Source organism: Zonotrichia albicollis, chromosome 1 (genome assembly GCF_047830755.1).
Source record: "Zonotrichia albicollis isolate bZonAlb1 chromosome 1, bZonAlb1.hap1, whole genome shotgun sequence".
Lineage (NCBI taxonomy): Eukaryota > Metazoa > Chordata > Aves > Passeriformes > Passerellidae > Zonotrichia > Zonotrichia albicollis.
Genome location: NC_133819.1, coordinates 117,095,936 through 117,109,087, shown reverse-complemented (window position 1 = coordinate 117,109,087; position 13,152 = coordinate 117,095,936). Strand labels below are relative to the sequence as shown.

The 13,152-nt window shown below is 39.2% G+C and overlaps 1 protein-coding gene across 2 annotated transcripts in view; it reads left to right on the top strand.

Annotated features, from left to right (window-relative positions):
• The first annotated feature begins 9,496 nt into the window (after positions 1–9,496).
• Positions 9,497–13,152, top strand: part of NSMAF (neutral sphingomyelinase activation associated factor) — a 45,064-nt gene continuing 41,408 nt past the window's right edge. For both annotated transcript variants that reach the window (XM_074551317.1, XM_074551309.1), the window contains exon 1: positions 9,497–9,787. In XM_074551317.1, coding sequence (XP_074407418.1) covers positions 9,735–9,787 — 53 coding nt within the window. In that variant the 5' untranslated portion in view covers positions 9,497–9,734. The remainder of the gene's footprint in view (positions 9,788–13,152) is intronic.

Here is a 13,152-nt window from a genome sequence, read left to right as displayed (position 1 = left end):
AAGACTTCTGGAGTCTTGCTGGTTTCCTTGAATTTCTTATCATTCAGGTGCCATCACCAGTAACTAATGTAGATCTACTGCTGTAATTGGTTTAATGTCATAGGCCCCAATATCCTGTCACATACTATACAAATACAACCAAGAGATGCTCCTTCTCCCAAACAAATAACTTTTTTCTTGCATAAAGAGTTGGCAAACCCTTACAGTCAGATGAAGGAAAATAACCAGTCAAAACCATCCAACACACATGTACAACTGGCTAAAATAATGCAGCCATGTGTAGGACATAGATATGGTGATCCACACAGTGATAAAAAACCACACTCCTGTCTTTTTCCTTCTGTTCCTGTCTTCCCAAACCACCAAACTCATTGCTTAAGTAGTCAACCAGAGTGCTGTATCCTTTAATGCCTGACCATTATAGATGCTGAGCATACATGCTTCCTTTGAAGCATGGATTTCAGGTTCAAAATCTCAGAGGAAGAGTAGGTGCCTTTTGCTTTAGATTTCTAAAGATTCTTGGGTACTTGAAGTATGTCTTTGCAGTAGGTGGGCTCTTCAATGTTTACCATCCAAAAGTGACAAGCCAAATACTCTTTCATTGTCTATTGGAATAAGAATCCCAATATAACCAGTTAGATAGTGCCTGGGCCAGTTCTGACCTTCGCTGCTGGGCCAAAGGCAGCACTGCGGTGTTTTACCCCAGAGATACCTTGGCTGCTGGAGAGTGCAGCGGGGCAAGTCCAGGCTTTTCAGGACTCTGTTTACCTCAGGAGAGAGCTTCTGGCGATGGTGGAGAGAAAGGGAGTGGATTCTGCTAGAAGGTTGCCAGATGTTTATTCCATGGGTACAGAGATGTCTGCACCGGGCCACTGCTGCTAACAGAATGGAGGCCACATGGTCTCATTAACATTTTAAGCTCAGGACAGGGGAAGGGAAGGGGACAGGTGAGCCACCAACCAGGTGATGGGGCAGGGTCTCAAGGGACTAGGGACACCTATCACACGACGCCTTGCTGGTATGTTAGCCTGATTGACAGGGCACACTCAGCAAGGGGCGAGGGGGAAGGGAGAAGGTAAAACAGGATATTGCAACACACCACAACAATTGTCTAAACCATCTTTCCAATATCCTTTTAAAAGAAGAGATCAGATAATTTGAACTTCATCCATTAATGGTCTTCTGCTTTAGGAGTTTCAAAAAAATGTAAGTATCAGAAGGCATATAGCAAGAGGAACTGTTCAATTTATTTTCTGCAAATTGCTGAGTGATGCAGTCCTAAGTAGTTTCTCACACCCTATTCTGTTCCAATTCTTTGAACAGAAGGCTATTGAAGTCAAGCTATTATAATGAGGCAGCAATATCAAATACTGAATTTTTCTCTTTCATATCATACCAAGTAGGAATTCTAAATGTGATCCTGTAAAAACTACCATATGCTTATGAGTACTGAACAGAAGCTCGAGCTTGGTTTTGGAAATTTTTCAGAACACACAAAACCCCAGAATTTCACCTCTGCTCCTCTTAAAATGCAAAAGACTGCTTTTCCTCTCTTCTTCAAACCAGTCAGCTGATAGCAGATATGTTTCCACCACAATTAAAAGCACAACTTACAAAACAGCTATATGAGCAGTGTGCTTCATGTCCAGGGAACTTTCCCTCCACAATGCTGCCTGGTGTCCAACCTGTCCAGGCATGTCTGATTACTATGTGATCCACGGGGTCACAGAGATTTTGAAATGCTGAAAATGTGTGAAAGTTACTCCTGCATATGTGTGAATATGGCAATGGGTAAGTTTACTCTTCAGGGCAAATTTGGAGTTGCTGTTAACAAATAATGCAGACATGGCTCATTTTACTCAGTTGTAGTACCTTGTGTACCTAAATGTCTAATCTAAGACAGTCATCTGTACTCTCCCCAGAGTGATCAGAGATCCTATAGGAAGCAATCCATTCCCCTTAGGTGTGATGTCTAAGGCAAGAACAGTGAATCACTCATCTCTCTCCATGATGCATTGTAGAAGGAAGGCTACCTTAGACTAAAGGCTTAACTTGCATATTGGCTAAATTTAGATGAGAAAAATTCATCCTTAGTGCTTTAAGTGGAATTAATTTCCTGAAATACTGTTCTAAACAACTGCTCTGAAAAGAAGTGTTGTTTGTATTTATTTGTCACTTAGCCAGCTGCTATATATATATATATATATATATATATATATATATATATATATATATAACTCTATTGACTGGTGACAGAGGAGAAAGTATTTTCCACTTTAGAAAAAAATCTAGTCTTATATTCAGAAATATAGTCATAGGACTTCTCTATTATACATCATACAAAGCATGCCAAGTTTTCTAGATGGGAAAGAAGAAGGAAAGGCCTTTATATACATGTTGTGTGTTCTTCAATATATGAAAAACAGTCTAATTTGTTCATGCAGGCCTTAGCTGTGCTGATCTTGTATCTCCCCAGTTGATCACAAGCCTTAATTTTAGACAGGATTTATGATAACATAGGTTTTCTCTTTATCTTTTAAGGTTTAGAGAAAGTGGGATAAAGTCAACAAATACACAAGAATATATGTCAAAAAAATAATTCATTCATGTGTGTGTCTGAAAATTAATCTAAATTATGCAGTTGTTTTACTGATTTAAAATGGAAGCATGAATATTATTCCTTAGTTCTTCTTTGCAGCAAGAATGCTGTTGGACACGGAGGAAGTAGCTGCTACATAAATGTCCTAACACATCTGGGACTATTACCTATGCAAAAAGTATAGGCATTTAAAATATTCTTAGCTGAAACATTTTTGGAGTTTCAAAGGCCAACTACGTAAGCAAATTAAACAGTTTAGTTCTGCATCTCAATTCTTCTGCTTTATTTTCCCTCCCTTATATCCAAGAAAAACACTCTCTGCCAGAACACTGAACCTGTAGACCAAAAAAAGTGAGACTTGTGGTTTTACCATTTACCAAGTGGGATTTAAACATCCTTTTGAGTTTTATACACATATATTCTTCGACATCTAGTCACATGCCCTTGCTCATGAGCAAAGGAATGAAACAATGTATTCATCAGCTAACTAATGTTCTGCCAACAACCTAACTGTGCCCATTCCAAGTGAGGGGAAACCCAATGACATTACAAGTCACTTCTCAAATTTACATTTAAGTGGCATGTTGTAGTGGTGGATAAAATGGAAACTGCTGTTTAGTCGGTAAGGTTTTTTGAATACTTTTTTTCCAGAGAATATCTATCCTTAATAGATGCTTCCTCCTTCCCTAAGACTTTTCAGGTTTTCTCTCACCACCACTATCCATGTTTATTTTCATGACTATGATATAAATTACAGCTCCAATGTCCTGTGGACTATATGTAACAAATTTACTAAAAGGCCTTTCCTTAAAACACCAGCTATACTGAAGTATGACTCAAGGGCTCATCCATTTTTCAACTGAACATTTGTGGCACCACATTTAGCAGCTCTACAGCAGAGCAGAGTGACTCATGCATCTAATGACTTGAAGTATGTATGGGTGCTGGAGGGAAGCCAAGTCATCAGCTCCACAAAGTAGCTGGAACACTGAAGGGGTGTGGGAGTATCTTACTCGATGAGCACATTCGGTTGTTTTTTCCATATCGTTCACATGTGTTCCAAATCTGTTTTAATAAATATATTCTTTTCTGTTACAAATTTGTCTCTGATCTTTAAAATTTACATGCCTAAATTAGTATTATTTTCTTTCTCAGCAGTGCAGATATATAAAAGTGTACCAGATTATTTCTGGATTACCATGCACTCTGCCTTATTTTATGAGTCCTCTTCAGGATGCTTCCAAAATGAAATGCAGGAATCTGTATACACAATGTGTACCAAACCAGTGGCTGAAAATCCAGCCCTCACATTCTAGAGAGATTAACCTATGAAAACGAGCTTAGTAATGTTAGCAAAGGAGTACAGAGACCTAAAGGAGATGTAATCCTTCAAGGAGTACTAAAACCAAACCAATTTATAATCAAGTACTGTGTTTCAGAATGGATGTGGTTTAGAAGGTTTTCACTAGAAACATTTATTTTACATAAAATCTTCAATTTAAATTGACATGTAAAATAATTGTACAAGTTTCTGTCATCCTTGCCTTTACAATTTGACTTACAGAACATCTTTAAATGTTGATGCTTTAAATCTGCCTCAAGGACTATTTTTTTCTCCATGGAAAATGGTGAATTACACATTTGTTTATTGATAAAAAATGGTTTAATTGAAATTGATTTTAAGTCAAACACACACGGTGTACACATATAAATTGATTTACAACTTGCTCAAAAAATCTTAGCAGAATTTAGTAAAAGAAAGATGATTACAAACTAGTTTAAATATGTTCAGAATGGAGCTGGCAATTCTATCATGAGGGTAAACTTTACATGATTGTTTTTAATCTAGTGGAGTTTCTGCATGTACTTCCAGGATGTCAGTCAGATCAGGGCAACAAGTAAACCATGACCCATCTAATTGTTGTTGATTTTATTATTGTTACTGTGGTAGAAGCAAGATGTACCAGATAAGGATTTATTTATTATTCTAAGCTCTGAGTACACACACAGAGAAAAGACTTTGTGTGTCACAGAAAACCAGGGCCAGTGATTCTCTTGCAGAAGTTATTCTGTCCTAAACTTCTCATGATAGCAAAACTATTCATTCGTATCTTTCAAAAAATGTTTTCTTTACAAAAGTGCAAACTTATATTAAAGAGTTTAAGTGTCATTTTAATGAGAGGTAAAAATGTTTTTTCCCCATGAAAAAAATGCGTTTCTCTTTTCTGACTAGTTCTACTAACAATTAGCTTCAGTACTCTTTACTAGTTTTGCCTTTGGTTAATGTGTCATAGGTTGGCTACGGACATATCTTTCAGAATAAATATATTATTGGATGAATCCTTGAACTACACTCAGGAGTCTTTTGTACTCCCAACAGGAACTTCACCACTGACTTCAACAGCTGAGGTTAAGCCTACTCTGAACATGTTTAAAAATGCCCAATAGAATGGAATGGATTGACAAGAAACACTTGAGGATTGTATTTAATGAAGGTTTTTAGATATCTGAAAGACAAAGCTTTAGGGGTTAAATTCCATGGGAAATATCTGCCAGAAACCAAAAATGAAAAAAAAATGAAAAACAACTTGGAAATTTTGAAGCCAGGGATCCAGTGAGACTATGGAAAAACTACAGGTTTAGTATTACCCCAGAGATATGGTAGCATATCATGAGTCATAGCTGTATATAAGAATGCTAGGGAAAATGGGCACAGTAAATCAGGGGATGATGATTCAATGCGTATTGAATTCAGGAAGAGACAAAAGATACCATTCCTGCTAAAAATTTAAAGGAGGAAGCAAAATTACATTATGATTCAGGTCTATTTTTCATAATAGATTACAGCTGTACTCAAAATGAGGAAGTTGGTGTTTTTTTCTGATGTATTCTGAGCTACTAATGAAGGTATTCAAGAAGCTTGCCCATGAGATAACAATGGATTTCAATCACTTGAATACCAGTTTGAAGAACAATATGGCAGGACACAAAATGTTCATCAAGTTCTCATAGTATTTTAGGGATGAACTTTTGCCTCACAGTACAGAGGAAGTTGCAAGAGGCATTACCAACTGGAACTGCATGACAAGTAGAGAGGAGCTCACTTTGATTTTAAAGGCAGAAAGTAAACTGAGTGAAAGTGATCATGACACATTTGACCAAAATAGACTTCCCCGCTCTGCGAAAAAGAGGAAGAAAAAGCGTGTCAGCACTGCCAGCTATGGATTGCATTGTTATGTAGAAATAGTTGAGCTAGCTTTAATCAAGCTAGTCTAGGTACTAAAAGCAGGCTCATCATAACAGCATGCCATTCTATATGAGTTAATTAACCTCCTTTCTGTACAGTCTAGGCCTGAGCTCAGTCATTTAAAGCTAACCTAGATTTTCTACAGAGAACAATACACTCATTTTTAATTAAACATACAATAGCAAGCTATCTTGATGTGAACAAAAGGAAGGAAAGGAAGCTTAAGTAGACTGTATTAACATCACATTAAAAGCTCTTCAAAGATTTGAAGAAAGAAGTCACAATAAGGGGACATAACTGAAGGGTAAAATAAAAGAATATGAATAAAAGAGTAAAATTACAAAGCCTACAGTACAAAATGAGTGACAGGTAAAAAGGAGTATAAAATGCAAAAAAGAAAATATTCTGGAAATACATTAGAAGTGCCCAGATACTTAGTTAAATTTATCTTACCACAGAGCTTAAAGAAGGAATGAGCTAAAAACTATATAAATTTTATGTAATCAAGTTAGTAGGGCCTAAATGAATTTACTTAATAATATATCAAAAACAATCTCTGAATTACTAAAACACTATATAGGTTTAAAAAGACAAGAAAAGGATAAAATTTATCTATCTAAGGAAACCTGGTCTAAAGCAATCCAGATTTATTTTCATGTCAAGGAAAAATATAGAATAAGTTTCACAATTAAGAAGTTACCATAAGGTTGTCAGGAACAGATGCTCTCACATTACTCTAATGCCCTTTTTGCTTTTTGCCCAATCAATTTCACTGATTCAGTCGAAAAAGAGAAACAGTAAGTATCGTAGGTCTTGAGTTTAGTATCATTTAGATACTGTCCCATGACAGCTTCATTAAAACAAAAAGCAAAAGAAACATAATTTTCATAAAAGCACCAAGCAATTGGCATATTGTTTACAAAAATCAGACTTGGAGAGGACCTGCAATGAGAACCCATAAGGATCTGTTGTCATTACAGTTCTATTTAGTATTTTCATTTGTGATTTGCAAGATGCAATAGAATATGGATACATTAAAAAACCTCATTCTCACCACTGTGAGACCTAGAAGACTATCAAATTTCAAAACTATTTTCTTAACAAGGATAAATGTCTAAATTTAGCAGGATTAAATCCTCATGGCAAAATATACCTGAGAAGAACTTATTTATATATGTAGGAGAAAAAGTGGAGAACTAGATGGCATTATGTTAGAATCAGTTCTGAGCAGAAATTGCTGTCACAATAGGACAAGCATGTTCTGACTGGGATGTATTTATGAACGTTCCTCTGATGTGTAACACATGGGGCATAATTACTGCACTCTAGTTGGTGTTGATGCCTTATATCCTAAGATAAAGGCAAAAGTCATACTGGAATGTGACTTTTTTGGCAGAATAAAGCTGGAAGAATAAATCATTTCTGAGTGTAGTCTATAAGAAAAGTGAAAAAAAGTGTTTAGTCTATGAGAGGATGATATACATATCCTCACATATAAACAATTATAAGTATATATTTCTACAAAAATATTTATTAAAACATATCTGAGGCACATAAATACCTTTCACCTTCAAGTACTGCATTCAGCTCTGGGGTCCCCAACACAGGAAGGATATCAGCCTCTGGAGCTAGTCCAGAGGAGACCACCAAGATTATGGTGGGAATTGAGCACTTCTGCTCTGAAAAAAGGCTGAGACAACTGGGATTCTTCAGCCTGGAAAAGAGAAGGCTTCAGGGTGACCTAATTGTGTCCTTCCAGTACCTGAATGAAGCCTGCAAGAAAGACAGAGACTATTTACAAGAGTATGTAGTGACAAGGACAAGGGGTAATGGTGTCAAACTGAAAGAGAAAAAGTTTAGGTTAGATGTGAGGAAGGAATTCTTTACTGTGAGGATGGTGAGGCACTGGAACAGGCTTCCCAGAGAAGTGGTGGATCCCTGCTTCCCATCCCTGGAAGTTTTCGAGGCCAGACTGGATGGGGCCCTGAGCCATCTGGTCTAACAGAAGATGTTCATGTCCATGGCAGGGGGGTGGATCTAGATGATTTTAAAGGTTCCTTTCAACCCTTTCAACCCAAGCTCCTCCATGATTCTGTGACTTCACGATTTCCACTGGAAATATGACAAGGAATGCAACAAAAAAAAAATCAGGTTGGCTATTGCATAAATATATATCCACAGATGCTGCTAGAATTTTGTACAGGCTATATGCAAATGTTGCAGATTTTCTTCAAATAGGTGCTTTTAAAAATTGATAAGAGAAATAATTTTTAATGCAGATGATAAAAGTGGTTTTCAAACTGTGATCTGTTGCCTCTTTAGATTCTGTGAAGTACTCCTGAAGAGAACCCTGAAAGACAATTAGCCACAGTAAACCTGCCTTCTGTAAATACAACAGTTCTCATATTTATGCCCACAAATTGAAAATATTTGGGTAACACCAAGTCAACATATACCTGAATCCATCTGAGTGCAGAAAGTGCATCAGACAATCTCCTGAGGTCTAGAAGCTAGTAATTTTCAGATACAGTGGAAGTTTTATCAATTGAAGGGATTTTACATGAAAAAGAGATTTTACTTAACTCTTTGTGAAAAATGCATATTTTATGATTGACTGTTCACAAACATTGAAATGAATATTACATGTGTTGTTTTAGAAAGTAATGCTGTATTAATTCTAAGTAGTGTGTTAAATACAGTTTTAGGTTATAAGAAATGTTAAAATAGAAACTATGCTATGTACAATACATTTTTTAAAGAAAGGACTCGCAGCGAGATAGCCACAGGACACCTAAATCTTTCAGAGAAAAAGAATTTATTGCCCTCTTATCAGAAGAAATGAACTTGTTCCTGCATTGAAGATGCTGTTAGGATTCAGAGAAAGAAGCTGACGATGACCAGACAGAATGCTGTATTTGAATGGAATTTATGCATCATGTATGATGAGGTGTATGAATATGCAACAAGCTATTGTTTTTAAGGGTTAATCCTTTCTTAACGTGTGTCCTTTTTCGGGCTTGTGCCGTCCAGAAAATGGGTACCTGGACATCTGTAACTCTTAGTTTCTATTGTCTCATATTGTCCTAATTCAAATTGTCCAAATTATTATTACTCTAATTGTATTACTATTTTTATAACCATTTTATTACTATTAAATTTTTAAAGATTTAAAAACTAGTGATTGGCGTTTTCCCCACTCCTCTTTCCATAAAGGCCTTTCTAGGCAGTGATAGGACTTGAACAAACGGCATGAAGCTGAGTCAGGGGAGGTTTCTCAGGTTGAGTATGAGGAAAAGGTTGTTTAGCCAGGGGGTGGCTGGGCACTGGAACCGGCTCCCCAAGGAAGCGGTCACAGCCCCAAGCCTGACAGAGCTCCAGAGGCGTTCGGACAATGCTCTCAGGGCAGGCTGTGACTCCTGGGGATGCCCTGTGCAGGGCAGGGAGTTGGATCCCTTCCAGCTCCGCACGTTCTGTGATTCCAGGCTTTGAACACACCTCCTGCCCGGACAGCGTCTGTCACACGCGTTACGGGCACAATGATCTCACTGCAGTGGCACTACATTCAAAACTTTTATTTTAGTCCACGTAAGGAAATTGTTTCACAATGTAATACAGCGTGCGCTTCCCTCCGTGCGCGCCGCGGAGGCCCCGACGGCCCGCAGAGACTCCGCAGCCCGGGCGAGGGCGCAGAGCCCTCGGGGCCGACTGTCTCCGTTCCGCCGGCCTTCTCCCTGTGCCGCCTTCCCCCGCCTCTCCGGCGGCACGAACGGGGCGGGCCGGGCTCCCCAGCCCGGCTGCGGCCGCGGCCGGCCCGCTCTCCCCGCCTCCCTGAGGCGCGGCCTGGCCCGGCCCGGCCTGCTGTGGCGGCGGCACCGGCAGCTCGGCTCCATGGCTTTCATCCGCAGGCGGCGGCTGGAGCGGGAGCTGTACTCCAAGGAGAGGTGAGCGGCACTGCCCCACCGGCCCCGGCCGCCCCCGCTCGGCCCCGGCCCCTCGGAGGCCCCGGCGGAGCTGCGGGCGGCGGGGCCTCCGGAGAGGCCGCGGCGCAGGGAGCAGAGCCGGGGCACTGTGCTGCCCTCGCTGTTGTCACTGTGGACGTCAGGTGGCTGATGAGTCCCCTGAGTTAAGGCTGAAAAGGGTGTAGAAGGGACCTGGAAAAACAGGAATACTGCTTGCCTTGCATAAATTGCATGAAAAATAGCGTCTTTATTAGTTTGTTCTCAGTTGCGCTTGTGGCATGGAGCTGTGCTTCACTGTCGTTTTTTGTAGTTTGTTGTGATATTTTTTCCTTTTTTTTTCCTGAACGCTATAGTCAGTGTACTGTCAGCCCTTGAATTACAGACTCTGTGTTGTCTCTTTAAAGCGTTAAATTCAATTTACGCGCTCCTGTTTGCTGACTGTAATCTTTGTTTTGTTCTGAACACATGCTTGAGTGTATCCTGAATTCACTCTCTTATTTTTAGGTAGTGTCTCACTTCCTTTTCCCTGGCTTCGCTGTATCTGGCTTGTCAAAAACTTTCAAAATCTTTTGCAAGCCTAACATTTCCACATAGGAAATCTCTGTGGGAGCAGTAGGTCGGCATGGGTCACACAGCAGGACACCACTTTCTATGGAGGATCAGGGATCCCCAGGTGTCTCCTGCTGCAGGAACCAGGGAAACAACACGCTGGTCCCGTGGGAGCCCTGCGCCAATTCTTGCCGCAGGTCTCTGCTGGTTACACAGCACTGCTTATTGTTGATGAGAAAACCACATGATGAAGAGCTGGACTCACTCTGTCCATATAAATTCTGATTCATAGCTGTGCAGCCTATGAAGCTGCCACATCCTCTGAAGTGTTTTGTTGGGGGTTTTTTGCCTTTTTTTTTTTTTTAAGTGCAGATGTGTTCTGGATCACGTTTTGTCTTCTTGTGTATATTGTTGCTTTGGGGGGGCTGCTGTGGTTTCATGTGTGTGTGAAGGACTGCAGGCAGAAAGGACAAACTTCCGGTATTGAAGGAAAAGATAAATATTTTTAATTGTAATTGTAGGAAGACCAAGTAAAATGAGTTAATGATTGAAGCCTTACTATTCTAATTGTAGGAAAAGCAAGTAAAATTACTGTGTTAGCTGTGTTACGGATTTAATGTAAACAGCCTTTTTCTTTTTTTGGAAAGCTGAAAAAAAAGGCCAAAAATCAGACTTGTCCCAGAGAACCTAAATAGGGTCCATATCTCTTCTAAAAAGCCCTGAGACCAAACTCAGCATATCAATGTCAGTATTACTGATCTACCGTTGTTGATGAGAACTTTTTTCTTTGCTCCTGCTTGAAAGCATATCAGGATCTTATTATTTGAGCTTGTAATTTGAGCAGCTTATGAAAGGTCAGTCTTATTTGCACTGGCAGCTTTTCCTGTATCTGCAAACCCATTTCTCTGTTTCTTTCCCTTACCTAACAATTGATATTAGTATAAAATCTAAGTAAATGTATAAGTTTTGTACCCTATATCATGTCGCTCCCTCTTCCTCTTTTCCTGTGCTTTGCTCAATTAGGAAACCTTAAAAGCATTTAAGTGATTTAAAATATTTTGACCTTAGAATTATCAGATCAGAAACACTGTATATTTGTTGCTTGTTGTCCTTATAGTTCTATCTTAAAACAGAAAAAAATAACTTGTTATGACTTAATTGAAGGATTCTGAGAATTTTTTTTCCCTGGGTGCTGGGTAGCTGTTAAGAGACACCAACTTCTGCTTGAAAGCTTTGCTTGATCTTTGTATCCTTGGGGAAGATATCTCCTAGTGAAATGTACAGGACTTCTAAAATTCTGTGGCAACTGCATTTGATGAGTGTTTTGGTTTGGGGTTTGTTAGGTTTTTGGTTTGGTTTTTTTTTTTTTTTTTGGTTACTTGTATGTTGCTTTCTACAGAACTTTAAGCTGTAAAAGTTCCAGTTAAGAGTTGTGTGAAACTTGGTAAGTAAGAAGTTAATCTTCTTATGCAGTTGCTTTGGGGGGAAGGAAAATCAGATTAGTTCTAAGTGATCTGAAAAAAAATATTTCTTCTTAAGTCATTAGTCCACTTTAATATCTAGTTACATAAACCTTCTCTTCTGAGTATATGCCATTTTCTAGAAGAAAACAAGAAAATGCTGAAATGTCCTGTGTCCAGGACAGTTTATTTAATCCCCAAAATATTAATCCTTCATGAACAGCAATCCTTTTTTACAAACAATTGTCGTTACAAAACATCAAATTAGATGATGTGGTGTTTGGCTCGGGTCGTTGCTTTCTTTATAAATTGATTTCTCACTTCTGCTGGCAGTAAGCCCAAGTGCAGACAAGTGCAAACACTTGGTATGGGGTCTCTCTGTGCAGTGCTGATGGTTTGTCTTGCACCCTGCTTGGCTTCCTATGGGAGGGTTCATCTCTTTGCTGGAAACATCATTCACATGAAGGAACCTCCTGGCAGAATGTAGGTGCTGCAGATGGATCTTTGGTGTGATGGTTGCTTGGCCATTGGATTTTTTTTTTTTAATTTTTTTTTAGTCAGTAGCCTTATCTTTCTCTCTTGAGACAAAATGTGCATAATGAAGGCTTTTATCCAAAGATCAGCAAATGAGTCCTACAGCTGGCCTAAAGATAATTTGTTCGTGTTGGGAGGAGGTTTAATTTCAGACTTGGTTTTGCATAGCTGTGTGCTGCTGCTAGATTGGGCTGCCCTGCTTTTTCATCCCTGACAATTTCCTTCTGTTATCAGGACTGTACTTTAGTTTCAGGTTGAGTGATTGTGCAAGGTGTGTTGGATCAGCCACTCAAAACCCTTGTGTCCAAGCAGGTTTCCAGCATGTGCTTTTCTGATGAAAGGACAAAAATAGTAAGGCTTCAATCACAGATTTTAAAGCAGGATCAATGGGTACCTTTCGTGAGTGGAATAAACAAGATTTTGCCATGGCACTGGTCCCTGCAAGGTCATTCCTGTGTCCAGTTTGAGTAAGTCCAGTGCTTCAATTGGTAGGTGAAATTGGTATATGAAATTAACTGTGGTCTTGTTTTGTTTTCTTTTTTTCCCCCCAGATGTTGTCAAATATCTGAGTATTTGCAGACTGAAATATAGAGGGACATGCACATCAAGCAGAGGAACAGTAAAATTCCCAAGTAGACTAAGCCTGATGCAGCACACTTTTGTTTGGAGAATATTTTGCAGCATCTTGGCAGGAGTTACAAACCCAGGCTGTAGTTTGTGAAGGGTGATTGGCTTCTTGGCTGCATACTCAGAACAATGCTAGGAATGTGTGGGTGCCTTTGGGTTCCCAAACCTTGTGTATTG